Here is a 27,846-nt window from a genome sequence, read left to right on the forward strand (position 1 = left end):
CAACAATTTTCAAGATCCTCCATGCGGTCTTTTAGTTTGTTGTTCTCTCGCAGCAGGTCTCTAATGCATGTATGGGCCCCTGCTGATTTTCTTCCAGCAGGTCTCTAATGCATGTATGGGCCCCTGCTGATTTTCTTCCAGCAGGTTAAGTTGTTGTTTTAGCTCCTCAAGACGAGTACCATGAAATGTCACCTCATTTTGGATCTGTTGTAGGGTGGTCAACACCGTGGCCGTTAGTGTGTCCCTTATATTAGGGGCTAGACATGTTGCCACTTCAATTACCAGCTTTCTATAGTCCAGTGGTCTAGAGTCAGTGTCCTCAGACGGAGGTTCAATGTCCCCTACAGTTTCTGGGCTCTGAGACCTACTTAGATGAGATGTCTGGCGTGGCACCACCATCTTTGGTGTAGCTGCGCCTTGTATATTATGCCCGGCCGGGCGGGTGTGTGCATGGCTGCCGCTTATGAGGAGATAACGCTCCATACACCAGCTCGCCAGTCTCAGGTCCTTCTGCTATCCGCTTGGACTGATTAGGCCTTGTTCACACGGCGCTCTAAAAAACTGTGTGTAAACGCTTCAAAAACGCTACAGGCGTTTTGGCGTTTTTTCGGTGCGTAATTAGGACTCCCATTGACTATGGGAATTAGGCATATTTTCTTTGCGTTTTATGCGCCAAGAACTGACCGGACGCTTCATTTTTTACACAACGCGTTTTTTAAACACTTGCACTACAATGAGTTTTCCCATTGATGTCAATGGGAAGCTTAAAGCAAGCATTTTTGATGCGTTTTTCGGTGCGTAAAATGCGGCAAAAATAAGTTGAATGCACGCCGTGTGAACAAGGCCTAACAATTGCAGGTAGGTGGCTGCGGAGAGGTCAGAGGTTCAGAAAACAAGGAGCTTACCTGCCTCCGTCTTTACATCCCAGAGCACAGAACCGGAAGTCTCTGGATCAGTTTTTAATGGCCGTTTTTCAGAAAGCCATCCATGTGCCGTTAAAAACGTATCATTTACCTCCCTGGTCCTGAATTGTATCCGCGTGCTTAGGCTACGGATACAATTGGCAGCACTGGAGAGGAAAGGGAGCCATTTGTTTCCTTTCCCACCATTCTGTGCTTTTTTGTGATCCAGGCGGCACGATGACGTCATTGCGCTGCCTGAGTCGCTTCGCTGGAACAGGCCTGGTCAGAGGAGACAGCATGGGAATAGTGAAAGGTGATAGTGGGCACCATCTACATTAGCACTGTGGCACTATGTGGGCACTATCTACATGGGCACTGTGACACCATATATCCGGGCACTATCTACAGTGGGCACTATAGCACGATCTACATAACCCTGACAAATCCTTTTTTTTTTTTTCATGCCTGTGCCAGCGGGAAAATGGATGAGATTTTGGAGACACACTGATGCAAAAGATCAAAGAAAAATGGACAGTTGATCCTTTTTTTTTCACTGTCATGTGAATATAGCCCAATGGTACGAGAGGTGTAATCCTACTATAACCAGGTATACTCACCAACATTGATATGTCCTCAGCTTGTGAGGATACGGCACAGTCGCAGCGTTGTATTGTACTGCGGAAGTATCTATTCCTCTTCAGTGGTTATAGACAATCTGCACGGACGAAACTCCCCATTTTAATGTTTATTGCCGTTTAATCTACATCTTGAGTACAGACTCCATATTAATCATTCCTCCTTCACCCAATCTAATCACGCCATTTTTTTTCCCATCTTTAACGTTAACCGTATGGTGGTTTTCACAATACGACATACACCGTGATCTCTATATTCCCTGCGTGCCTAACACTACTTCATGCCCAGGATCATTCACTCACATTAGGTCTGTATCTGAACTTGAAAGTACCACTAATATAGTTCATCACATTCACACTCACTTTAATTCTGAGTTGTTAACAATAAACCCTGCGCCGCCTCCACAGAGAACGAGATCCGCCGGGTCTGAGGACTACAAACATATATTTCTGATCAGGGTTTTCTTTTAGGGTCTTTACCATTTATAACCCCTGACCTAACTGTTACTATCACACAGTGTTTTTTATCTGAGGAGCCGGTTCAGACTTGAAGCACGTAATCCTGTACACCGCTTTACTCTGTCTTTTATGCATGAAGACTAAAGAACTTTATATACGAGAGGGAGAAGAGGAGTAAGCTAAGCTCCTGTTAATCATTACTTCTAAAAGGGGTTGTCCAGTCCCTAAAAATTGAAGGCCTATCCTCCGGAAAGGTCATCAATATCTGATCAGTCAGGGTCCGACTCCAGGCACCCCCGCCGATCAGCTGTTTTGAGGGGACCGCAGCGCTAGTACGAGCACTGCTTCCCCCTTATTCCAGTCACTGCTCATACTGTGAATCACCAACACACCGGTAGCGGCGGTTCACAGTATTCACTTCAGCGGGAGATGGCTGTTTTACTGTGAACGGCCGCTACAAGTGTGTCCGCGATTTACAGTTCGAGCAGATTAGGAATGAAGGGCAACCAGCGCTCATACAAGCACTGCAGCCCCTTCAAAACAGCTGAACAAGGGGGGTGCCTGGAGTCGAACCCCGATCGATCGGATATTGATGGTTTATCCTGAGGATAGGCCATCAATTTTTAGGAACTGGACAACCCCTTTAAGTCTTGAATTTGTCCTCATAAAGTTGTGAATTTTCAATGTATGGAGAATGTGAGCCAAGCGGAGGGCCGGCGGGGCGGTGTGTCACTTCTCTGTGTCACCTTTATGACCAGTGTGCGTCTCGGACTGGATGACACATGGCTGTAAGACGAACGCTTCTATCGTTCTGCTTCTTACCTCCTCTGAAGTCTTTCTGTAGATCGATCCGGATCTGATTTTCATTGATGTTCTTCAGAGCTTGTTTGATTTTTGCCGGCCCATGTCTTATAGTGTAGGATCGTATGATGATTTCAGCGACATCTTTTGCAGTTTTCCCTTCCAGAAGTGGACTCTGGATTTGTTTGCATCCATGAGGAGCCTCCAGACTGCAGAGGGCCGTGATGAAGACTTCTAGGCTAGCCACTGACAGCTTCTTCAGATGTTTGGCCAGAATTTTGGTAAAATATGATATATCTTTAACCATGGTTGTAAAAATAGTGAAATCACTGAGGAATAAAAGGGAAACATTCAGTTGGTGAACGATATAGAGATTTCCACTACAAAAAATGACATCGAACATTGAGAAGATCGAAATATCTGTATGAAAAAACGAAACTAAAACTCTGATTTTCTTTCTATATGAATCCCATGTGGAGGTGAACGAGTATAACATAGGGGCTGCTACACCTAATCCTCTCCTACCAGCGTCTCCGCATGGAAATGAACATATGAAACCACAGTGCAGAGTTTATTACACATGGACATTGTCCTCAGTACTGGAGATTGCAAACCAGAAATAAAGAAAAAACTTCAGATCGAGCGAGGACCCATAAATAACAGTACAAGATGTTAGGAAACGTCCGTCACTTTAAGGTTGTCATGACTACTAGCCTAGCTTCTGGGTGTCCCTGGTTTGAGATGCAGAGCCAATCTAATTTCGCTGTCTGCAACCTATCAGAGCCAAGAGCAGGGGTGTAACTAGGAAATACTGGGCCCCATAGCAAACTCTTGACTGGGGCCACCCCCAGGTGCCACACGGAGCCATCCTTATAGACAGTGCCCACTGTAGATTGTGTCATACAGCACCCCTGTAGACAGTGTCACACCCCATTTGTAGATAGCGCCGCCACCTCCCCCTTGTAGATAGTGCAATACAGCCCCCCTGTATATAGCGCCACACAGCCCCCTCCCTTGTATATAGTGCCACACAGCCATCCCCATAGTAGATAGTGCCACACAGCCCTCCCCATAGTAGATAGTGCCACACAGCCCCCCAGTAGATTGTGCGACACACAGCCCACTGTAGATAGTGACCCCCCCATAGAGCCTCTGTAGATAGTGCCCTACATAGAAGCCCCTGTAGATAGTGCCCACATATGGACTCCAGAGCTGCAAGGCAATAGTGCTAACCACTGAGCTACCGTGCTGCCCTACATATAGCTTCCCCTATAGATAGTGATCCACGTATAGCCCACCTCTGTAGATAGTGTCTCACATATAGCTCCCCCTGTATATAGTGTTCCACATATAGCCCACCCCTGTCGACAGTGCCCTACATATAGCTCCCCTGTAGTTAGTGCCCCACAGGTAACCCACCCATATATATAGTGTCCCACATATAGCCCACCCCTATAGAAAGTGCCCTAAAAATAGCTCCCCTATAGTGCTCTGCATACAGCCCACCCCTGTATATAGTGTCTCACATATAGCTCCCACTGTATATAGTGCCCCACATATAGACCCCCCTGTAGATAGTACCCCACATATAAACCCCCCTGTATATAGTGTCCCACATCCCCACATATAGACCCCCCTGTAGATAGTGGCCCACATCCCCACATATAGAGCCCCCTGTATATAGTGCCCCACATATAGACCCCCCTCTAGATAGTGCCACACATCCCCACATATTGACCCCCCTGTATACAGTGGACCACATCCCCACATATAGACAACCCCCCCCTGTAGATAATGCGACTCAGTTTCATTAGAAAAAAAAAACAAAAAAAACTTGACATACTCACATGATCCCGTTCCTGCTCCGTTCGATGGCAATGCAGACCTGCTCTCTTCTGAGCAGGTCTGCTGGAGCTAAATGACGCATCATTTAAAGCTGCTGATTGGCAGGGCAGAATGACTTGCCCCGTCAATCAGCGCCTTTCAAGCACAGATGTGGCACGATGACATCATCGCGCCACTAGCGTCATTGTAAGGCGCTGAATGGTCTGGCATGGGCACGGAACATGCCCGGCCATTCAGCGCTAATGCATGTATTTGTACCTGCATTCTATAGACGCATGTACAATTACTGCAAGAGGAGATGGCTATCGCTAGCATTAAGGCCCCCTCCGGTACTAGCGACGCCTACGGGCATGAGACGGCCTGTGTCATCCGTCCCATACATGTTAGAGGCGGCGCGGGCCACGTAGTAGCGGCGCTACCACTGCAGCAGCCATAATGGCTGCTACCGCGTTAGTTACGCCACTGGACCCTGTAGATAATGACCCCCATAGAGCCTCGGCAGATAGTGCCCTACATAGAAGCCCCTGTAGGTAGTGCCCACATACGGACTCCTGAGCTGCAAGACAATAGTGCTATCCACTGAGCCACTGTGCAGCCCTACATATAGCTCACCTCTGTAGATAGTGCCTCACATATAGCCCACCCCTGTAGACAGTGCTCCACAGGTAACCCACCCCTGTATATAGTGTCCCACATATAGCCCACCCCTATAGACAGTGCCCTACATATAGCCCCCCTGTAGATAGTGCCCCACAGGTAACCCACCCATGTATATAACGTCCCACATATAGCCCACCCCTATAGATAGTGCCCTACAAATATCTCCCCCTATAGATAGTACTCCACATACAGCCCACCCCTGTAGATAGTGTCCTACATATAGCTCCCCCTATATAGAGTGCTCCACATCCCCACATATAGACCCCCTATAGACAGAGCCCCCACTGAAGGTAATGCCATTAAAAAAAAAACTTTACATATTCACCCTGATCCCGTTCCCGCACCGTCCGGTGGCAATGCAGATCTGCTCCCTTCTGAGCAGGTCTTCGTTGTTGAAATTTCGCTGATTGGCAGGGCAGAGTGACTTGCCCCGTCAATCAGCTCCTTTCAACCATGGAAGTGGCGCAATGACGTCATCGCATCACTAGCGTCGTTGAAAGGCACTGATTGGCGGGGCAAGTCATTTTGTCCCACCAATCAGCGTCATAGCGCTAATGCATGTGTTTGTACCTGTGTGCTATAGACGCAGGCACAATTACTGCAAGACGGGGTGGCTGTCGCTAGCACCGGGGCTCATGAGAGGGCCCATGCCGCCCGGCCCATAAATGCTAGAGGCTCAGCGGCGCGGGCCCCATAGCAGCCTCTCTACCGCTGTAGCAGCGCCACCAGGCATATGGGGGGCGTGTCGTCAGGTGGCACGGGCCCCGTAGTAGCCGCTACAGCGGTAGTTACGCCACTGGCCAAGAGTGTTCAGTCTTCTCATTGTTGCTTGTGATTTTCTTATGTTTGCATGTGTCTGATCAAGCTCCTGGCTACACCCTGTATCACCTTGACTGTTTGGACTCTGGACTGGACTTCGGCTTTGGATTTTCCCTCTGCTCACTGATTTGGACATTCTGCTCTTGGGCTGGTTTTGACCTCTGCAAGTCCTGGTATTCTTCTGTTTGCAATTTGGACTTTTAGTATCTCCTGGTTGTGAACCCTGCTTGCTGATTATCCCTCTGGCGTGTCTGTTCTGGTATTGCCTGCATTGCACCTCCTGTCCAACACCATACTCTTTAAAAGCAACCTGGGTTCTATGCAGCCAAATCCAACCTGCCTTGCCGCAGGATCTGATGAAGATCATAGAGTAGCCTTAGACTCTGCTGACCAGGGTGGTGATGGATTTGAGGTAACTAATTTACCGGCACACTTGATCCAGACAGTTTCCAGCTGCCTTTGGGGATTTGATTAAATAGTGATTCCTTGACACAAGAGATATTATTAACAGCTGACATACGTACATTGTGATAACAGAGAACAAAAGTGATATGTTTTCCAGAAGTCCCATGTAACAGCACAGATAACACACAGTGATAACTCTCTGAGTATAGATAATGTAGTAGATGTTACCTGCAGTCCTATGTAATACCACATATAACACACAGTAATAACTCTCTGAGTACAGATAATGTAGTAGATGTTACCTGCAGTCCTATGTAACTCCACAGATAACACACAGTGATAACTCTCTGATTACAGATAATGTAGTGTCATGGTCCGTGGGTATGTGGACCCACTAGGACGCACCGCAGTAGCGGAGTAGCAGCTGGCCAAAGAACAGAGTACCCAATCAATACAAAGTCCAGCACAAGGGTACCTGAAATAGTCCAGACTGTCGCAGCGGCTTAGGGACAGATGGAACTTTGACAGCAGAGGATGCCACACGTGCAGATGACACCAGGCACAACACGACACTAACACTCGATAGGGCTCAGGAACCAACACAGCACAGGATACAGTAACACTTGGGAACAGGATAACACTAAGGGACCATTTGCTAAGACTAACATGGGAAAACACAACAACGCTCAGGCAAGGAGAGAAAGGGCAGAACCCTATTTATAGTCCAGGGTGATCATGGGCTGATAATAGATAACATACATGTGTGTGCACTGGCCCTTTAAGTGACCCTACGGGACAAAGCAGAGCGGAGCGGAAGTGAGTGTCGGCGTCTCCTAGGAAGGAGATGCCGGCCAGCACTCACATATTCGTGGGGGGGGGGGGAGTGAGTAGGAACGGCGGTCCACGGCCGCTACATGTAGTATATATTACCTGCAGTCCTATGTAACACCACAGATAACACACAGTGATAACTCCCGAAGTACAGATAACATAGTAGATGTTACCTGAGACTTTCTTTCACTTTCCTCCCGGGTTTTTCTTTCCCGCTCTGAGAGATGAACTTCCTTATTGGTTGTCGTCCTCCGGCGCTCGCACTACCTCTACTATAAGGTGTCTTGTCTCTTCAACCTCTTTCTGCCGCAGGCACTTTAGATTTTTTTAATTTCCTGGCACAACTTTTTTCTTCTGTCAACATCGCTCTATCGCACTTTGTTTTTTTCAGGACGAGTTGTAGTTTTGAATCTACTGAGAAACTTTGAGAAAATCTTTCTGGTGTGGAAATGAAAAACCAGCAATTCCTCTATTTTTATTTGGCGTTCACCGTGGTGTAATAATGACATTAACGTTATTCCGCGGTTCACCACAATTGCAGCAATACCACATTTTTTTTTACAATTTACTACGTCGCCATATTCTGAGAACAAGAACATTTAGATTTTCTGTGGATGTAGCGGTGTGATTGTTTTTTGGGGGGCGAGGTGTAGTTTTTATTGGCACCCTTTTGCGGGACTTTTTATTGCATATTTTTGGAGATGAGGCAACAAAAAAAAACTGCTCCAGACTTCGTTTAGAAAAGCATCGATCCTGCTCCCCACTCAGAGACTTGCTGACTCTTGGCCGGTGACCTCTCTCCTCAGCTCTGCACTGGTCTTCCGTTATGTCTCCCACCTCCGGTCCACCTGCTCCTCAGCCGTGGGCTCCAGCCTCCCTCACCTCTTACTGCACGGACCTCCAGCATTACAGTCTAGCACCTCAGGCAGTTACATGATGCCAAACCTTCCCCTTATATACTCTCTCCAAGTCACACTGGACTACGTAGTGGTGCAGCACTTCAGCATCCCCACACTCCATTCCCAGTCCACACCAAGCTCTTCCTGGGCCTAGCTAAATACTCCATGCCTTAATTTCATGTCCACCAGTAGCCTCTCCTTTCATTGCACAGTCACAGCATCACACATACGACGGTTTAGGGAACCGTGATCAGTCACCTAGCGGACCTATAAAAGAAAATATTAAACATACAGTATATATACAGTACACAAGCAGTGAACATCTGAACAGTCCATAGGCTGCAAATGGACGATAGGGTGTGTTCACTTCTGTGTTGGCGGCTCCGTCAGGTGAAAGATGCCTGATGAAGCTCATTTTGTCCGACAAAACGATGGAGATCTTGACGGAAACCTGGCGGAACCCATTAAAGTCTATAAGTTCTATTGGGTGCTGTTAGTTTCCGTGACAGATCCGGAGCTTCTGCTTTTCTCGTTGTTCTGCTCCAATGACGGAGAACATTGGAAAAGGGAACGCAGCTGTAATGGAAGCCTGACGCAGTCCACCCTCCTTCCAGTGGATACCGGCTGTGGTAAGGGCAGAAAAAGGAGGGATTATAAAGGAAGTGTTCAATACCCTGCACTTATAGAAAACACATTATAAAGAACCACAGCGCTCATCAGGGCATCGATCCCCATCCAATCAGGAAAAGACAGAGCCTATGACAGTGGGGTCAGGGCATCCTACACTATATCAGTGGTGTCCAGCTGGTCACTTTCTTCGGCCCCATGCACACGACCGTAGTTTTTATCCGTAATTACAGATCCATAATTATGAATCCGGATAATCTGTGGACTCATTCATTTTTCTAAGGCCTCATTCACACGAGCGTGGCGTTTTTGCGCACGCAAAAAATGCGGCATTTTGCGTGCGCAAAAAACACTTAACCGCTCCGTGGGGCATCAGCATATGATGCGCGGCTGCGTGCTTTTCGCGCAGCCGCCATCATTATGACACTCCATTTGGATGTTTGTAAACAGAAAAGCATGTGGTGCTTTCTGTTTTCATTCATCCTTTTGACAGCTGTTGCGCGAATCACGCTGTTCGCACGGAAGTGCTTCCGTATGAAATGCGTGTTTTTCACGCACCCATTGACTTCAATGGGTGCGTGATTCGCGCAAAACGCCCAAAGAACGGACTCACGCTGAGTAAAAATCACGGACATGTCCGCACGGCCCCATAGACTACTATAGGTCCGTGCAACGCGCGTGCAAATTACGCGCGTTGCACTGACGTTTTTCCCGTTCGTCTGAATAAAGCCTAAGCCACAGACAACTTTCCGTATATATGCAGATGTGCGTCCGGGCCGTAGAAATGATAAGCAAAATATAGAACATGTCCTACACGGATTCGCCTATAAAAGTCTATTGGCGCGTGCAAAATTGCAGACAGAGACAGATTGTAAGAATTTTACTCTTCACCCTCTTACTGGGTTAGATTCTAAGGTTAGGCGCAATAAATGAAATACAAGAGTGAGTGTATAAAAATGTATTGCATAAGGCCTCATTCACACGACAGGCTTTCCCGTCCGGGTGCCGGCCGTTCATAAATCGGCCGGCACCCGGCTGCATTAGGAATAATAGACCCCTAATGGGGCTATTCACACAACCGATTTTTTGACGGCCGGGAAATCCGGTCGTCAAAAATAGGACATGCTCTATCTTCGGCCGGGTACCCAGCCGCCCGGCTCCCATAGAAGTCTATGGGGCCGGGTAATACACGGCCATCACCGGAATGTGTCCCGAGTGATGGCCGGGTTTCCCGTCGCTTGCGCTCTATCTCCTCCTCCTCACAGCGCAGAGTGCATGTGAGGAGGAGGAGTTGATGCCATTCGGACGAATGGCTACGCTATGTGGCAGGGCCGGGGTGTACAGCAGGTGGAGGGAGCGCTGCGCTGGCTCCCTTCCCCTGCTTGTTTTAAAAGCGCCCTGGCCCGGTGACACCTTCGATGGCGCCGCTAGCAGCTGCTGCTGCCGCGGCTGCTACTACTGTAGCGACGCCACTATAGCAGAGCAGGGAGGTATCTCCCCGCTCTGCTATGTGCTAGCCGCACTTTAGCTCCTTGAAGGAGCGGAATCCCCGTGTTTTCGGGGATTCCGCTCCTGGACAGAGCGCTTGATGTCTCTGTCCATATCTGGGCAGTGACATCAGGGGAAACTCCTGAAGCGGAATCCCCGAACACATGGGGATTCCCCTTCAGGAGTTGCCGCTGATGTCACTGTCCAGATCCGCCCGGCCCGGCACGGATGCAAAACTTTATGCAAACCGGCTGGGCAAAATGGCCGATTTTACAGGCCGACACTCGGGCTCGGGCGGGACCCGGTCATGTGAATCCCGCCTAAAGCGTAAAATGACTGTTACACTTATATGGAGCTATGTACACAACGACAGTCATAAGCAACAAACTTTACAGAGACACTTTTTCCTTTTCATCAACAATAATTACATTACACATAATAGTTACCATACATAGACTTTCCACATACTCCAATAAGGCTTCGTTCACATCTGCGCCAGGGTCCCGGTCCGACATTCCGTCTCAGTTTTCGGTCGGACCGGGACCCTGACTGACCCCAAAAGGGTTCATTGTTCCTACTGTGGCCGTGTGACGGCCGTTCAAAGAACCAGTAGACCAATCATGCTTCCAAAGGAATATACAGAAGTAGCAGAGTGGAACTTCTCACTGGTTCTTCTATTAATTAGTGAACACATGACGAGATCACCACAAGGTCTGCTACATCTGTAGAGGAAAAAGCATTATACCAAACGAGGGCTGGGCGATTTTGCCAAAAAAGAGAATTCAGATATTTTTCAACACTATGGATGATTTTCGATTTGAATCTCGATTTTCTGATATTTGTTAAATAAATGGAAAAATAATACCAAGACAGGGTATATATGGCACATTGCCAGTATACAATGTACAGTATATATACGTGTGGTATATATGAGCAGCAGGAGAACAGTGAGACCTGAGATAAAATACACACAAGGCCCCATTCACATTACTTTTTTTCCTACGGTTAGCGTGTACACCTGGAAAGACATACACGCCGGTGTCCTTATGTTACAATTAGCCTGCTGTAAATTATAATAAATTTGTTGGGCTGTGGTGGTCACGCTCTTTCCCAGAGGTCACAAAAGTGTCGTGGGAGTCGCAAAGAGGGCAAGTCACAATTTGGACAGCAAATTGTGACTTAAAGAGGCTCTGTCACCAGATTATAAAATCCCTATCTCCTATTGAATGTGATCGGCGCTGCAATGTAGAGAACAGTAAAGATTTGTTTTTTTAAAAACGATCATTTTTGCCCAAGTTATGAGCTATTTTATATATATATATATATATATATATATATATATATGCAAATGAGCTTTTCAATGGACAACAAATCAGCGTCATGCACTTCTCATCGTTCCCACCCTGCTTCTTTCACTGCAGACACACAGCGTCACGTCACCCACAGGTCCTTCAACCTTGGCGTCGGACGAGAGAAGATACATTGGCTCCAGGCGTCCGAGAGGGTAATATGCTCGTCTCTAGGGAGTTCACTATGCTTACCTGCACATGGCGATGCTGCTGCAGATTCAACTGTACCCTCTGACGCCTGGAGCTGATGTGTCTTCTCTCGTCCAATGGGGTGAAGGACCTGTGGGAGGAAGTGATGTCACAGCGTGATCTCACGAGAACACGCTGTGTATCTGTGCAGTGAAAGAAGCTGGGTGGGAACAATGAGAAGTGTATGACGCTGATTGGTCAGCGTCATACACTTCTATTCACAACTCCCAGTTGGTAAAAACACAAGACACGCCCAGGTTGGTAAAACGAGAAAACACGCCCAGTTGTCCATTGAAAAGCTTATTTGCATAAATATAAAATTGCTCATAACTTGGGCAAAAATGATCGTTTTTAAAAAACAAAAAACTTTACTGTTCTCTACATTGCAGCGCTGATCACATTCAATAGGAGATAGGAATTTGATAATCTGGTGACAGAGCCTCTTTAAGGGCCCATTTGTGACTTTTCTGGTGTAGAAAGTTTAATAAATACCCCCAAAGTCTGCATGTGATTTATGACTGCTCTTTGGACATCACTTCTGTGGCAAGTCTCTTAGGCCTAATTCACACGAGCGTGTTTGGTCCGTGATATACGGTCCGCATGTTGGCAGTATTTCCCGGACCAAACACAATGCAGGGAGGAACGCTACTAGTATCATAGTTATGTACGACGCTAGGAGTCCCTGCCTCGCTGCAGAACAACTGAATGACATCTGTGTGCGGTGCGTGACTTGCACACCAGTTTGGAAAAAAATAAAAAAGACGTGCTTTGCAAGGGCATGAAAAACGCAACCACTTGCAAAGCTCACTGATGCATAACGCAACACATACGGACCACATTTACGCTCGTATTTCACGCGCATGAATCGGATACGCTCGTGTGAATGTAGCCTAACATAGTTAGCAAACCCCAGTCCCCTCACCGCTGCTCCTGTTCACTGTCGGCATTCATTGAATGTGCGGCGGGTCTTCTTGTTTTTCTCTCTCCTGCTATGGGGGCGGGGCCTGTAATGATTTCACGATTCTGGGCAAATCCGGAATCGTGCTAACTTGAAATGGAGAATTAATCTAATTAATTTGATGAATTGCCGAGCCCTATACCAAACTTTCTACAGTCTCTCTTAAAAACATTATATGGGGAGGGGTAATTCTGCCCGTTTTGGCCGCTGAGGACGGTCAGCACCAGATGAGATGAGGTGGAGGCCGGAGGTCCGTTTCACAATAAAAACACTGCACTTCCCCATTCTGAGAAAATGAAGGGAACTTGCAATAAATGTCTTTCGTTTCTTCTACTCTCTATGAAGAAATCAGACGCTGAGGTAAAGCAGAGTGATTCTACAAGACACTGCAGGCCTGGGCCATCAGGCAGGGGGGGCAGTATCACATGTAAACGAGGCAGTAGAAGGAAACATGTAAAGGCAGTTTTACACGGGGCAATTATCGGGCAGACAAGTATTCATAGAACGCTCGGTGTCGATAATTTCCGTGTAAACCGGGCAGCGATCAGCAGATGAACGAGCAAACGCTGGATCATCTGCCGGTCGTATCGTTTTAAAAGGGTGAAATATTATCGATGTCGGCAGCTCATCCTGGTGTGTAAACAGGAGACGCGCTGCTGACGTGATGATAATGTATGGGGACCAGCGATCCAATAACGACCGCCCCTCCCCGTCCATAGCTCCGTGTGACAGGAGCAAACGAGCGCCGATCAACGATGTCTCATTGATCGGCGCTCGTTGAACCGGCCGAATATCAGCAGGTGTAAAAGGCCCTTTAGGCTTCGTTCACATCGGCACCAGGGATTTTGTTCAAAACGACGGAACCCTTGCACAACGGAGACAAACGGAAACCATTGGCGCCGAATCCGTCACCATTGAAATCAATGGTGATGGAAACGGAAACCTATGATTTCTGTTTGTATCAGTCAGGACTCGACGGAAATCTGTCAGAACGGAGCCCTGACGCAGATGTGAACAAAGCTTAATATACAGAAGATAATAGATAAATGAACAGGTGATGCGTAGAAATGTCACATGCAGTATATAAATCAGCCATATAACGCTCAGCTCCTACAAGTACTAAGGCTATAGAATATTGTATATATTACATCGCTACCCCACGTGTGACTCACTACAAGACTGGAGTGATGCCTCCTGGACAGACACAAAAAAAATCAGACCCGTTAAACATACCTTGCACATGGCGGACGTGGCGTGTGGCATAAATAAAACACCTCCACACGGGACATGAGAATACACGGGGGTGTCAGGGTCTGTGGGACTCGAGGTATTATATTACTTGCCCTTGAGTTTTCCACAATAAATTCTAAATGCTTACACTCTGCTGACTGACCTTGAGAAGCCAATACAAAATAAACAAATTAACATAAAGAAAAAACAACCTAAAATAACACAAATCAAACTGTGTGCTAAGTCCTTCTTATGGGCTCCCGGACAAACCTCCAATGACCTGATTTTTGAGCAAGGTTAAAAAAATAAAGGCTGATTCTGGCTACTGAGATTTGTTAGTCACTGGTAAGTACGTAAATTGTATTTTGCAGATTTACGGCAAGTGACCTCATATCCACAGCGTCCGGGCTTATAGGATGTAACGTAGTTGACAAGAATTGTCCTGATTATTTTGAAAGGTGCAATATTTAATGCTCTTTATTTAACATATATTTACATAAAACAGCCTTCGATTAAAGGGGTTGTCCAGGATTAATAAAAAAACATGACTACTTTTTATTCAAAAACAGTACCATACCTGTCCACAGGTTGTTTGTGGTTTGGAACGAAGCTGCAATACCGCAACTAAACCACGTACACGTGTGGCACGGTTTCTGGAATAAAGCTGCTAAGTTTTTTTGTGATTCCGCACAACCCCTTTAATGACCTACTCAGTGACACTGTAGATAACCATTCATCTCCTCTTACCGATGTTTTTGTATGTGATAAGTGCCAGTAAGATGTCAAATAAATACTTATGGTATAAATACCTCACCTCCTAAATCAATTACAGATGATCCCACTTCTCCTGATACTGAGGGTCACTGTAGACAAGCATCGCGCAGATATAATCGTCATGGTCTTCATGGTGGACCTGGCTCTAGATGATGTTCACTCTTCAGATCCATTATTCAATGAACAATACGAGACTCCACATGAGCAGATAAGGCAGATCTTCCTCTAGGTCAGTGCCCGGAACAGATCCCAAATAAAATAAGGGAGGAAAACTTCACACATTTCATCACTTTTCCGTTCAATTCCCATCCTAAAAAAAAAACAAGATGGCAACAGCACAAGGTTTTTTGCTTTTGTTTTGGTGTTGCGTTTCATGTTGTTTAATCTGGGCATAAAGTTTTAAACAAATAAAAAAACACAAACCTTCAATTTTTTGGTTTTGGAAAATTTGTCTCACAAGCTCAAACTCAATTTTTTTTTATTTGATCAATTCATTGTGATTCACATGGGCATGTGTCTACGTATGGTGGGTGTCACAGTTGTGGCTGGTAGGGCTTCTTATCTTGGCCATCTGCTCATCTTGGTACTTGGCCAAGCCGATGGATGCTACACAAGGTCCAGCTGTGTGTTCTTCTCAATGTTGGTCTACATCAGGTGGTCACTCAGGATACTATGACAAGGCCGCAGCTCACACACTTCTAGAGTCCGCCTAAGATACTTCATAGCCTCTAATCACATGAATACAGACAACTGAGACCTAAACCTGCTCTCTGTGTCAGTCTGTAGAAACATCTCAAGCTAAATGTCCACTGACTTGGAGATTAGGAGCAGTATATCGCCAATCAACGTTGTGAAGAAGGGACAAAAGTAACACAAAGAGCAAAAGAATAACATGTAAAACATAATTATCCAGACATTCATTTATTGTAATACGATACATAATACAGATGATGTAAGAAGTTAATATAATTAGAAAAATATGCAGGTATTACATTTTATCCCCATTCCCTACTATCAGAAGATACAACCGTGTGATGCAGATTAAAGGCCATTTCCCAGATCCTGTATTATACTCCAGAGCTGCACTCCCTATTCTGCTGGAGGAGTCACTGTACATACATTACTTATCCTGTACTGATCCAGAGTTACATCCTGTATTATACTCCAGAGCTGCACTCACTATTCTGCTGGTGGAGTCACTGTGTACATACATTACATTACTTATCCTGTACTGATCCAGAGTTACATCCTGTATTATACTCCAGAGCTGCACTCACTATTCTGCTGGTGGAGTCACTGTGTACATACATTGCATTACTTATCCTGTACTGATCCTGAGTTATATCCTGTATTATACTCCAGAGCTGCACGCACTATTCTGCTGGTGGAGTCACTGTGTACATACATTACATTACTTATCCTGCACTGATCCTGAGTTACATCCTGTATTATACTCCAGAGCTGCACTCACTATTCTGCTGGCGGAGTCACTGTATACATACATTACATTACTTATCCTGCACTGATCCTGAGTTACATCCTGTATTATACTCCAGAGCTGCACTCACTATTCTGCTGGTGGAGTCACTGTGTACATACATTACTTATCCTGTACTGATTCTGAGTTACATCCTGTATTATACCCCAGAGCTGCACTCACTATTCTGCTGGTGGAGTCACTGTGTACATACATTACATTACTTATCCTGTACTGATCCTGAGTTACATCCTGTATTATACTCCAGAGCTGCACTCACTATTCTGCTGGTGGAGTCACTGTGTACATACATTAGATTACTTATCCTGTACTGATCCCGAGTTACATCCTGTATTATACCCCAGAGCTGCACTCACTATTCTGCTGGCGGAGTCACTGTACATACATTACATTACTTATCCTGTACTGATCCTGAGTTATATCCTGTATTATACTCCAGAGCTGCACTCACTATTCTGCTGGTGGAGTCACTGTGTATATACATTACATTACTTATCCTGTACTGATCCGGAGTTACATCCTGTATTATACTCCAGAGCTGTACTCACTATTCTGCTGGTGGAGTCACTGTGTACATACATTACTTATCCTGTACTGATCCTGAGTTACATCCTGTATTATACTCCAGAGCTGCACTCACTATTCTGCTGGTGGAGTCCCTGTGTACATACATCACATTACTTATCCTGTACTGATCCCGAGTTACATCCTGTATTATACCACAGAGCTGCACTCACTATTCTGCTGGTGGAGTCACTGTGTACATACATTACATTACTTATCCTGTACTGATCCGGAGTTACATCCTGTATTATACTCCAGAGCTGCACTCACTATTCTGCTGGTGTCGTCATTCTGTACATACATGTATACAGTGACCTGGCTGTTTATTGAGGTAAATTCTATGGGTATGACATTGGGTTTTAAAGATTGATCTTCTTAAACACTATGTATTAGATATATAGTTATCAGGACAGAACACAGAAAGTGACTGTGCTAAATGCATGAAATCAACTCAATGGATTGCATGATGTTTAGTCTATAGTGACGATGTATTCTATGGAAGGAATCTCAGTTGCTTCTGGCGTCCATACATCATATCATTTTCTGAATCCGATGTTTATTGTGGTCTCAGTTGTTTTTTTCGGTCCCTTTGATGATTGGTCCACTGTAGCGCCGCAGAACCTCATAGAACGCGTTCTGGCCTTCGGTGCACCAATTTAGCATAAACCAGAGGAGCACTCGTCTTATCCTGACTGACCTGTTATATTACTGCAATCTTCTTCTGTTAGAAGTTTCTGCTTCTTGAGATCCTCTAGAACAGGCTTGGCAGTAATCAGGCTTTGTACTAGGTCTGAATAATGCTTATTGACGAAATTCTCGGAAGGAACATCTGAAAATATCAGATTATAATATACATAATAAATCATCTCCTCGTCTTCAGCCGTTCATGTAAACAGGCTATAACTCCATACAATGCTACGCAAAGTCTAGTACACAAGCAGCTCGTGACTTACACTTTCTGGGAGGGTCCTAAACAAGCCTGTGTAACCCAGTGTTATGGCAGGAAGGAGGAGAAGGGAACAAGTGAGCCCTAATCTACCCACCGCCCTGTCCCTGCCTACTTGCAACGACCCGCCCTAGGCGACGGGGTACAACTTGGCGGCGGTCCCTACGCTGTCTAAGTGCAAGGGAATACAAACAGGGAACAAGCAAAGGAAAGTAGCCCACGGAACACCGTGAGGAAACGGAGTGGTGAACGAGCCAGTCAGGATCAGGATGTAGTGGAGTTTACAAAACGCAGAGCACGGAGCAGGAAGCAAGCCAGGTGCAGAGCGAAGCAGGATAAGCGGAATTGAAGCAAGGCAGCAGTGGGGCCAGGAATCCAAGAAGAATAACAAGCAATGAGGAAGAGAAAACGGCAGGTATAAATGGACAGGGGGCGGAGCTAACTCCGACTGACCAGGCCGCGATAGGCTCTGCCACTCCTGAGCCTGCCACCCTGATTGGTGGGAGCCGGTGTCAGTCTAAGAGGTCTGGCCTCAGGTGTCGACTGATTAATCCTGGGAGTATACACAGACGTAGTGCCTGGCAGATCCTTTACACCCAGAGAGGCAGTCTGTTGTATAGACGTAGAACTTCTGTACATTTAGCTACATCTACTTAAAGCGACCCTCCAGTCTCAGAACAAATTTATCAATGTGATGGTGTATATGGAGTTACATTACCTGGTGCCCTCAAGATGTGCCCCTCTGCCATGGATCCACCGGTTTGGGGTCCCCTCTGTGTTGTCCCAAAATGGCCACAGGGCTTCACAGACTGAGTCTAAGACGCTTCCTTTGTTCTCAGATTGGCCAGAACTGCACACGTGAGCAATTTCTGGCATGGGGTGAAGATCATGTGGTAAAAAGCCAGATTGGGGGACACAATGAAATGTGATTGGCAGTGACTCCACGACATTACAATACAACAGTGTTACCTCTCTGGATGACTTGTCTTGACAGTTCTTTTATATCTGCTAATAAAAATAATACATTTATAGACCAGACTCGGGAAAACATGAGCATTTCATGGGAATTATAGAAGCACAAGGTTTTAGCTTGGACATATTGGGTGAGATTTACTTAGACTGGCATTTTATACACCAGTCCGAAACCACAATAGGCAGGAGTGAGATGCGCCAAGTTAAGACCATGGATTTCAATGGTAAAGCTTCCGTTGCTAATGGTTTCTGTTTGTCTCCGTTCCGTAAGGTTTCTGTATTTTGGGCAGAAACAATAGCGCAGTCTGCAACCATTCCACGTTTTAACCCCTTAATGACCAGCCTATTTTGGACCTTAATGACCAAGCCACTTTTTACGTTTTTCCATCGTCGCATTCCAAGAGCTATAACCTTTTTATTTTTGCGTTGACATCGCTGTATAAGGTCTTGTTTTTTGCGGGACAAGTTGTATTTTTTATTAGCACCATTTTGGGGGACAAATTATTTGATTAATTAACTTTTATGAACTTTTTTTGGGGGGGGGGGGGGAAATAGAAAAAAATCTGAAATTTCGCCACTCTTTTTCACATCTTAAATCTACGCCGTTTACCGTGTGATATAAATAACACAATATTTTTATTCAGCGGGTTGTTACGATTGCAAATTTGTATAGTTTTTGTAGGTTTTATTACTTTTACACAGTAAAAACGCTTTTTTTTCAAAATTATTTGTTTTGTGTCTCCATATTTGAAGAGCCGTAACGTTTTTATTTTTTCGCCGATGCTGTTTTTTTTGCGGGAAGACTTGTAGTTTTTATTGGTACCATTTTGGAGTAGATGCGACTTTTTGATCACTTTTTATTACATTTTTTTTAAGTCAGGATTCACAGAAAACAGCAATTTTTCCATAGTTTTTTATTACATTTTTTACGGCGTTCACCGTGCGGGTTAAATAATGTAATAGATTTATAGTCGGGGTTGCTACGGACGCGGCGATACCCAATATGTGTAACTTTTTTACTTTATTTTTTTAATAGTAAAGCAGTTTGTGAGGGGAAAAGCAGAGTTTTTCTTTTTTTTCACATTTTTTTTTTTTTTAATAATAAAAGTTTTTATTGAACCAATACGCTTTACAACATATGAATCCACAGGATTCGAGACATATTATACATTTATATCCAATTGTTGGTTCACAAGTTTTTCAGAGAAGAGAAACAACAAACTTCAAGGAAACAAAAGAAGAACATAAGAAAAACAAGAACGTGGTCTACATAGACACATACAGTATTGTTACCCGTTGTTATTATTACAACACAATGCTATGACAATTAGAATTTTTCCATTTATCCCAATAGGAAGCCCTTCTGTACACACCATGAATGGAAGCCAACGAGCACTCCATCATACAATTATTATTCACATAATGCATGAGCTCCGAGATGTGGGGAATGTTAGTGGATTTACAATATTTGGCTATTAATATTTTGGCTGATACCAGCATATGAAAAAGTATAAGTCTATCGGAATAAGCGTAGTCAACTATTCCCACATGTAACAAGGCAAGGGCTGGAGATAGTGTAACCGGAGCTCCTAAAACAGATTCTAAAATTTGTGCAATACGCGACCAAAAGATTTTAATATGCTGACATTCCCAAAAAATATGAAGAATAGTACCTCTAGACATTGAACATCTCCAGTATTGATCAGATGACGAAGGCTATATTAGAGATAGACGATTCGGGGTATAGTACCATCTATACAAGATTTTCCGGGAAGCCTCTAGGTGTGTAGCACATTCTGAAAGAGAACCGGCCAGCTGAAAAGTAGATTCCCAATCTTCTAAAGTAATAGATAAGTCCAAATCCCTTTCCCACCGAGACAGACAGACCATTTTAGATTTAGATACTAACTCACATTTTTTTTGTAATTAACTTTATTAAACTTTTTTTTCACTTTTTTACTAGTCCCACTAGGGGACTATAATATGCGATTCTCCGATCGCTATTATAATACACTTCAATACTTTTGTATTGCAGTGTATTACTGCCTGTCCGTGTAAAACGGACAGGCATCTGCTAGGCCATGCCTTCGGCATGATCTAGCAGGAATTCGCTCCAGGCAGACCTGGGGGCCTTTATTAGGCCCCCGGCTGCCATTGGAGACACGGACACTCGGCGATCATATCGCCGGGTGTCGGTGGGAGAGAGAGGGAGCTCCCTACCTCTCTCCAAAACCACTCAGATGAGGTGCTCGCTATTGTGCACCGCATCTGAGGGGTTAAACGGGTAAGATCGATCTCACACGGCAGAGCAGGGACGCCCCCAGCTTCCTCTCTGTTTACTTTATCCTGATGCATATGCATCAGAATAAAGCCCGTTAGTGGCCGCCGTGAAAAGGCGTATTGGCGGTCACTAACGGGTTAAAGGGGCATGTCCAATCAATGCTGCCAGTATCAGACTGCATAGTGGCACATCCTATTAACAGGGTAAACGGTAACACACAACTGACAATTATACATTTCCAGGAGGAATAACAGAGGAATGGCACAATGCAGCGTTCTAGGAAGAGTTGCCCCTGAAATGTTACTTCTAGGGGAATGCGAGTATTTCTTAACACAGACACGTCAGAAGAGCAGATTTATGTAAACTATAATGTGGCGTCAATACCGTAATACGGCCGTGATTAAAATGAGAAAAACATAAAAACGAGGTGTATAATAAGTGCGTTTATTTGTAGGGAGAACGTCCAGGGTCTAAGCGGTGTTTAGTAGCTGCTGTTTTCTGTAGACATTATACTGGCCCTGACTATCCTGGACCTCCCTCCTCGATGACATCACAATTCCCTACACTCCTCAGTGTTTTGGGGGGCAAGACGTTCCTGCCGGGTGGGCTGTTTGTGTCTCGCTCTTTGTCTTGCGGCACCCAGAAGTTATATAGCGGAGACGACAAGAACGCAGCTTCTAACCGAGGAAAATAAAAGCCAAATCCGCTGGGACTGCAAAAGCAAACAAGGGATATAGAGCTCCATGCAGACACCGGGGGTCAATTCAATGTTTACATCCAGGACAGCGACTACTGCGGCATCTTTATATTTGTCAAAACCAGTATCGGATCCAGTCAGGAATCTAGCCGTATGCAGATCACGCTATAGCCCTCCGGTTAACACATACGCCAGGAAAAGCTCCCATCATATACCTTCGACAGACAGCTGCAACGTATCCCGCTATAAGCACACAGTGGCGCGTGTTATCCACAGCTTCCATTGTAAATACGTATACTACGTGGTATGCGGTATTTTATACTGTTGTATGGAATAGCATCGTCTACACTATTCCATACCTTTTCTTTGCAGTATACGATCCTGACGGTGCCCAGGACGACACTTTAGGCATCCGCCAGGTTAATGGATCACTATGGATGCGCTTAGCACGTAAGTCGTGAGCTTTTCCCAGCAAACATCACTAACATGATGTGAACAGGGCCTTGAGCGGGAATTATTTTAGACAAAAGTTTCTCACTTTGACTTAACAGGATCCGGTCCCTGGCACTAGGGCGCCGCAGCAGTAAATTCACACCACCAAAGCGTCCCGGAATCAGCCGTACAGTCCCGGATTCCGGGCGGTGTCCCATCGTCCTGGGTGCGTCTCGCTGTCAACCTAATTCTGAGGCAGGGAACCATCAGCTCTCTGCTTCAGAATTAGTTCATAGCGGAGGAGCAGAGCTCGCCAAGGACTCCCCGAGCACAGCGCTACTTTAAGCGATGTGCTCGGGGAAGCCCTTGATGTTACTGTCTATATATGGACGGTGACGTTAGTGGCTACTCTTGGAGCGGAATCCCTGGCCAGAGTCGGCAACGGGGATTCCGCTCGAGAAGCCACTGTCCATACATGGAAAGTACCGTCAAGGGTTCTCTGAGCGCAGTGCTTAAAGTAGCACTGTGCCCGAGGAATCCTCCGCAGTGGAGGAGCTCCCTCTGCTCTGAACTAATTCTGAAGCAGGGAGCGGATTGTTCCCTGCTTCAGAGTTATTGGATACTCCTTGAGCGGAATCCCCGTTGCACATTATCTGGCCGGGACTTCTGGTCCTAGAGGAAAACCCTGAGGTCACCGTCCATATATGGACATTGACGTCAGTGGCTCCTCCTGGAGCGGAATCCCCGGCCAGAGTCGGCAACGGGGAATCCGCTCAAGGAAAAGCCACTTATATCATTGTCCATATATGGACAGTGACATCAGCTTCCCTCTAGGAGAGGAATCCTCGGCCTATGCTCTGGTTGGGGATTTGGCTCCTAGAGGGAGTCCCAATGGCACTATCTACAGGGGGGATTGGCGCTATCTTCATTGGGGTGTGGCACTATCTACATGGCCACTGTGGCACTATTTACAGGTGACACTGGGGCGCTATGTACATGGGCACTGTGTCACTATCTACAAGGGCACTGGGGGCAGCTAAGGGGGCATCTGTATGGGCATTATACTGAATGGGGGCATCTATGGGGCAGTATATCGTATGGTGGCAGCTATGGGGGCATTATACTGCATGGGGGCATCTATGGGGCAGTATACCATATGGTGGCAGCTATGGGGCATTATACGGTGTGGGAGGCACTATTGGAGCATGATACGGTGTGGGCTGAAATGGGTGCGTATGAGATTAGAGGCGTGGCTTAAAAGAAAAAATGTTGCGATACTGCGTGCATCGCATTGGTTGTCCCGCTTTGTGATACTTTAACGTTGGGATGTATGGTAAATTCCTAAAGTATCGCCACTGAGGATCATATAATATTATACGTGTACGCGATTCTCATATTTTTTACCTTTAAAAAGAAGACTCCGGCCATAACCGCAATATCACATGGGAAGCACGGAGGACCCCGGCCATAGATCTGACCGAAGACAAGTACAAACGCTGGAGGCAGACGACGATGATCATGTGACCCCTGGACGGGTCTATAAACTTTACATACGGATGAGGGGGGGTCTTATGCTATATAAAGCAGGTTACTGACATTAAAGAGGTTACACGACTCGTGAAATTATTATTGCACTGAACGGTCACTAAAAAACCAAAACCCATACAAAGCCGTACACGTGAAGGTGTCCATAGCGTACGCTCCTCTCTCTGGAGATTTCTAGGAGGAATGCTCTTATATAAGGTCACTTCTCAGGACATTCATAAGAGCGCACCCAACACCCCCCGCGCAATAGCCACAGGACTACGGTATTACGGTAATATTGTTGTGACATCAGCCATCACATGGGAAGCGACCGCGAGGGCCCAGACATATTTATTACGACTGTTTTTATGGAATTCTATGGATTGTGGTACGGCACCTAATTGCGTATTTTTTCCCATTAAAATCAATGCAGAATAACGCAGCATGTATGTAAATCGGAGGATTTTCTGCAATATAGTGTGAACTTCAGCATAAACCTACTCTATAGGTGACCCTTCTATTACGTAGTGCCATGCAATCCTGACCATAGGCAATCATGTCTGCGTACACTATATACTCCACACTATATATATATATATATTCCATGCATTGCTATATATTATATAGTCCATACTTTATTCTAAACAATTATCAGATAATTTACTGCCACCTGGCGGCGAGTGAGAAGAGCGCAGCTGTCCCGTGACGTCACCGGCACCACGCGTACAGTGAAGATGACGTCATGGGGGTCCGGGCCGGGGCTTTTTGGCGGGCTCGGGGAGGTCTGCGCTGCGCCGTTTCTGGGACAGACCGTCGGCGCCCGTATCTCGGGGTTTGGCGTGTTTCTCAGTCCAGCTCCGAGCATTGGCAATATACACAGCTCTGTGGTACTTGTACTCCCGGGCGATGTCCGCCATTAGTGGGTCCTCTGGATTAGGTTCGGTCATGAGGAGCTGTATAGAGGTCAGGACGGAGGAAATGTTTAGGGCGGGCCTCCATGCGCCTTTAGGCGGCGGTTTTAGGATATCCAGACAGATCCTGCCAGCGGAGTCTATGTTCGGGTGGTAAATGGGTGTCAGAAACTGCACCCGAGGGGGCTCGAAGGGATATCTCTCCGGCACTGCGATCTCCAGGCTGAACACACCGCCCTCATAGGGAGAACCCGAGCTGCCCACGACCTGAGCCCGCAGCTCGTCTATTTTATCGTTCTCTTGCCAGCAGCTGACCCCGGAGGGTGGCTCGGTGCTGAGGAGCTGCAGCTCCCGCTTCAGTCGTGACTGTTTCTGCATCTCATAAAATGGCGGCACCGATGCTGTCTCTGAGGAGAACGGATCCTGTCAAAAAGCCCGCCAAGCCGATCACGTGATGACAGGGCGGCAAAGCTCTGCCTGTGTGGCGGGAAGGTCACATGACTACGTCCTACGCGGCAGATTTACCTCAGCTGTGGTGAATAGTACGGCTATGTTCACACGGAGTATTTTGCAAGAGGAATATCTGCCTCAAAATACCGTTTGGAAGTTTGAGGCAGATTTTCCTCTCCCTGCACGCCGATTTTCGCCCGCGGCCGTTGAGCGCCGCGGGCATAAAACACAGCGAAATACGATTTCTCTGCCTCCCATTGAAGTCAATGGGAGGTCAGAGGCGGAAGCGCCCGAAGATAGGGCATGTCGCTTTTTCCCGCGAGGCAGTTTAAGGCTATGTTCACACGGAGTATTTTGCCGAGTAACTCGGCAAAAACGGCCCGAAAACGCCTCCCATTGATTTCAATGGGAGGCGTCGGCGTCTTTTTCCCGCAAGCAGTAAAACTGCCTCGCGGGAAAAAGAAACGACATGCCCTATCTTCGGGCGTTTACGCCTCTGACCTCCCATTGACTTCAATGGGAGGCAGAGAAAGTGTATTTCACGGTGTTTTATGGCCGTGGGCGAAAATCGGCGTGCAGGGAGAGGAAAATCTGCCTCAAACTTCCAAACCGAATTTTGAGGCAGATATTCCTCCTCCAAAATACTCCGTGTGAACATAGCCTTACTGCTCGCGGGAAAAAGACGCTGACGCCTCCCATTGAAATCAATGGGAGGCATTTTCGGGCCGTTTTTGCAGAGTTTTGCGACGCGGTTTCCGCGTCAAAAAACTCGGCAAAATACTCAGTGTGAACAAGTAACCCCTTTTCCAATTTGAGTTTTTTCATTTTCCGTCTACCTCTTTGTTTTTTTTGTCGACGTAGGGACAAGTTGTAGTTCGTCATGGCACCATTTGTTGTACTACATAATGCGATACCAAATGTATGTTTTGTTTTACCACCTTTAAAAAAAAAACGTGATTTGGCGTGTATGAGGGGGCGCCCTCTTAAATGCGGTCGCGATTGACCACAGCATTTAAGGTGTTAAACTGGTGGAATCACAGTGATCTTTGATTCCACTTGTTGGAGTGAGGTGTCGGCTGTATCACACAGCCGTCACCCGCCGAGTATGGAGCGCGCTCAGCCCGTGAGCACGCTCCATACTTCCCCATTGACGTCATCTCCGTTATAGTAGGTCGGATGTCGCCAAGGGCTTACTCTTATGTTTCTGAGCTCTGTAAGTGCCGCATCCGTCTCACGCTTATATATTTTATTTGCTTGCATAGCTATAGTTTATTTTTAAATAATCGAAGACTTATCGAGCAAATTGTAAAGTATAGATTTATTTTTTTGTGTGTTAAATCGCCAGATTGGAAATAATTATTCAACGTCAGAGTTCGGCTGTAAAGGAGGTGACGTGTTATGAGGGAACGCGCGTGGTTAATGAACTATTGACACTTGTATGCGGATTTGATCGTTCACGAATGACCGCTAATCAATTCTCGTGTCCTTTTTTTTTTTGTGTGGATCTTCACATGTGATCGTTCCATTAATTCTACCAATGGATATTGTTATCGATTGCACAAAATATTGCTTCGTCTGCAGCCGGCGTTATACAGAGTCTGGGATTCCAGAAATATTAATTATGTCTGGTAACCTGCAGCATGAAGCTAGAGAAGACGTACAATGGCCGATGCAATAATCACGTGACCCCTGGAAGTGGCTACACCCTGGCTATACACTTTATATACGGATGGGTTGTTTTAAAACTAAGCTGGCGCCAAGGGTCCGACTTCTCAGCTGTTACCACCAAGAGATAGCAATAATGCATAGACTGGCCGGGTCCGCCGGAGTGTCTCCGTTCTGGCTCATAGAGCGGGTCCTAGGCAGCAGATCCTCTCTGACATCCATATTTCCGAATTTTGTGCCTGATGCAGATTTCCTTTGCAAGGCTTCGTTCACGTCTGCGTCAGGGTCCCGTTCTGACGTTCCCTCAGAGCTTCCCGTCAGAACGGGACCCTGACTGACATAAACCATAAGTTTCCATCACCATTGATTTCAATGGTGACGAATCTGGTGGCAGTGGTTTCCGTTTGTCTCCGTTGTGCAAGGATTCCGTCATTTTGACGGAATCAATAGCGTAATCGACGGACCAGATTTACGCGCGTGAATCTGATACGCTCGTGTGAATGTCGCCTAAGGCTTCTCCCTTCCTGACGAGCGGCGGGTTATGTTTTCTCACAGATTGCAAGAACAGATTCTTGTCTTAGTTTCCCCAAGATTTAATATAACGTCTTCTCTCGAGAGGCACCCACGCTGCGCACTCTATTATATGGTTCTTCTGTCAGAGATATATAGAGATCATATAGGATCAGAGCCACCCGTGCTATCACTGCAGTACGATGGCGATCCACAAAATGCTCCTCATCTGTAAGTACAACATATTTTCACTCTGATGTCCTTCAAATCTGCTTCCCTTATGTGATAGAAACTTTCTGAAAGTCCTCAACTGCTAAATACCCTTTATAGAAATAATAAAGTGGATATTCGGTTGTGGTTTAAAGGGTATTCCAGCCAGAAGCATTTATCACTATTCCACCAGCTAAGTGATAAATGCTAGATCAGAGGGTGTCCGACCACAAGCAAGGCCACCAATCAGCAGAAGGGGGACCCTGTTCCCCACACCCGCAAGACACAGTTAGAATGAGTTTGAATGTCGTCTAT

At 46.0% G+C, this 27,846-nt stretch overlaps 2 protein-coding genes across 13 annotated transcripts in view; both read right to left on the bottom strand.

The window, feature by feature from the left end:
* LOC142656049 (uncharacterized) overlaps positions 1-24,535 on the bottom strand; it is a 36,246-nt gene extending 11,711 nt beyond the window's left edge. Inside the window, exons 1-5 of one of the 12 annotated variants that reach the window (XM_075830901.1) lie at positions 24,456-24,535; positions 18,849-18,887; positions 14,912-15,181; positions 14,101-14,260; positions 2,819-3,126 (exon numbers count right to left, since the gene is read on the bottom strand). In XM_075830901.1, the coding sequence (XP_075687016.1) occupies positions 2,819-3,126; positions 14,101-14,156 (364 nt within the window). In that variant the 5' untranslated portion in view covers positions 14,157-14,260; positions 14,912-15,181; positions 18,849-18,887; positions 24,456-24,535. Of the gene's footprint in view, positions 1-2,818; positions 3,127-7,530; positions 8,881-14,100; positions 14,261-14,911; positions 18,888-20,524 lie in introns of all 12 variants that reach the window. The other 11 variants (XM_075830899.1, XM_075830898.1, XM_075830897.1 and 8 more) reach the window with 11 other exon arrangements.
* Positions 24,526-25,074, bottom strand: UBE2T (ubiquitin conjugating enzyme E2 T). The gene has a single exon (XM_075831617.1). The coding sequence runs from the start codon at positions 25,072-25,074 to the stop codon at positions 24,526-24,528; it is 549 nt and encodes a 182-aa protein (XP_075687732.1).
* Positions 25,075-27,846: the final 2,772 nt, after the last annotated feature.

This window comes from Rhinoderma darwinii, chromosome 6 (genome assembly GCF_050947455.1).
Source record: "Rhinoderma darwinii isolate aRhiDar2 chromosome 6, aRhiDar2.hap1, whole genome shotgun sequence".
Taxonomy (NCBI): Eukaryota; Metazoa; Chordata; class Amphibia; order Anura; family Rhinodermatidae; genus Rhinoderma; species Rhinoderma darwinii.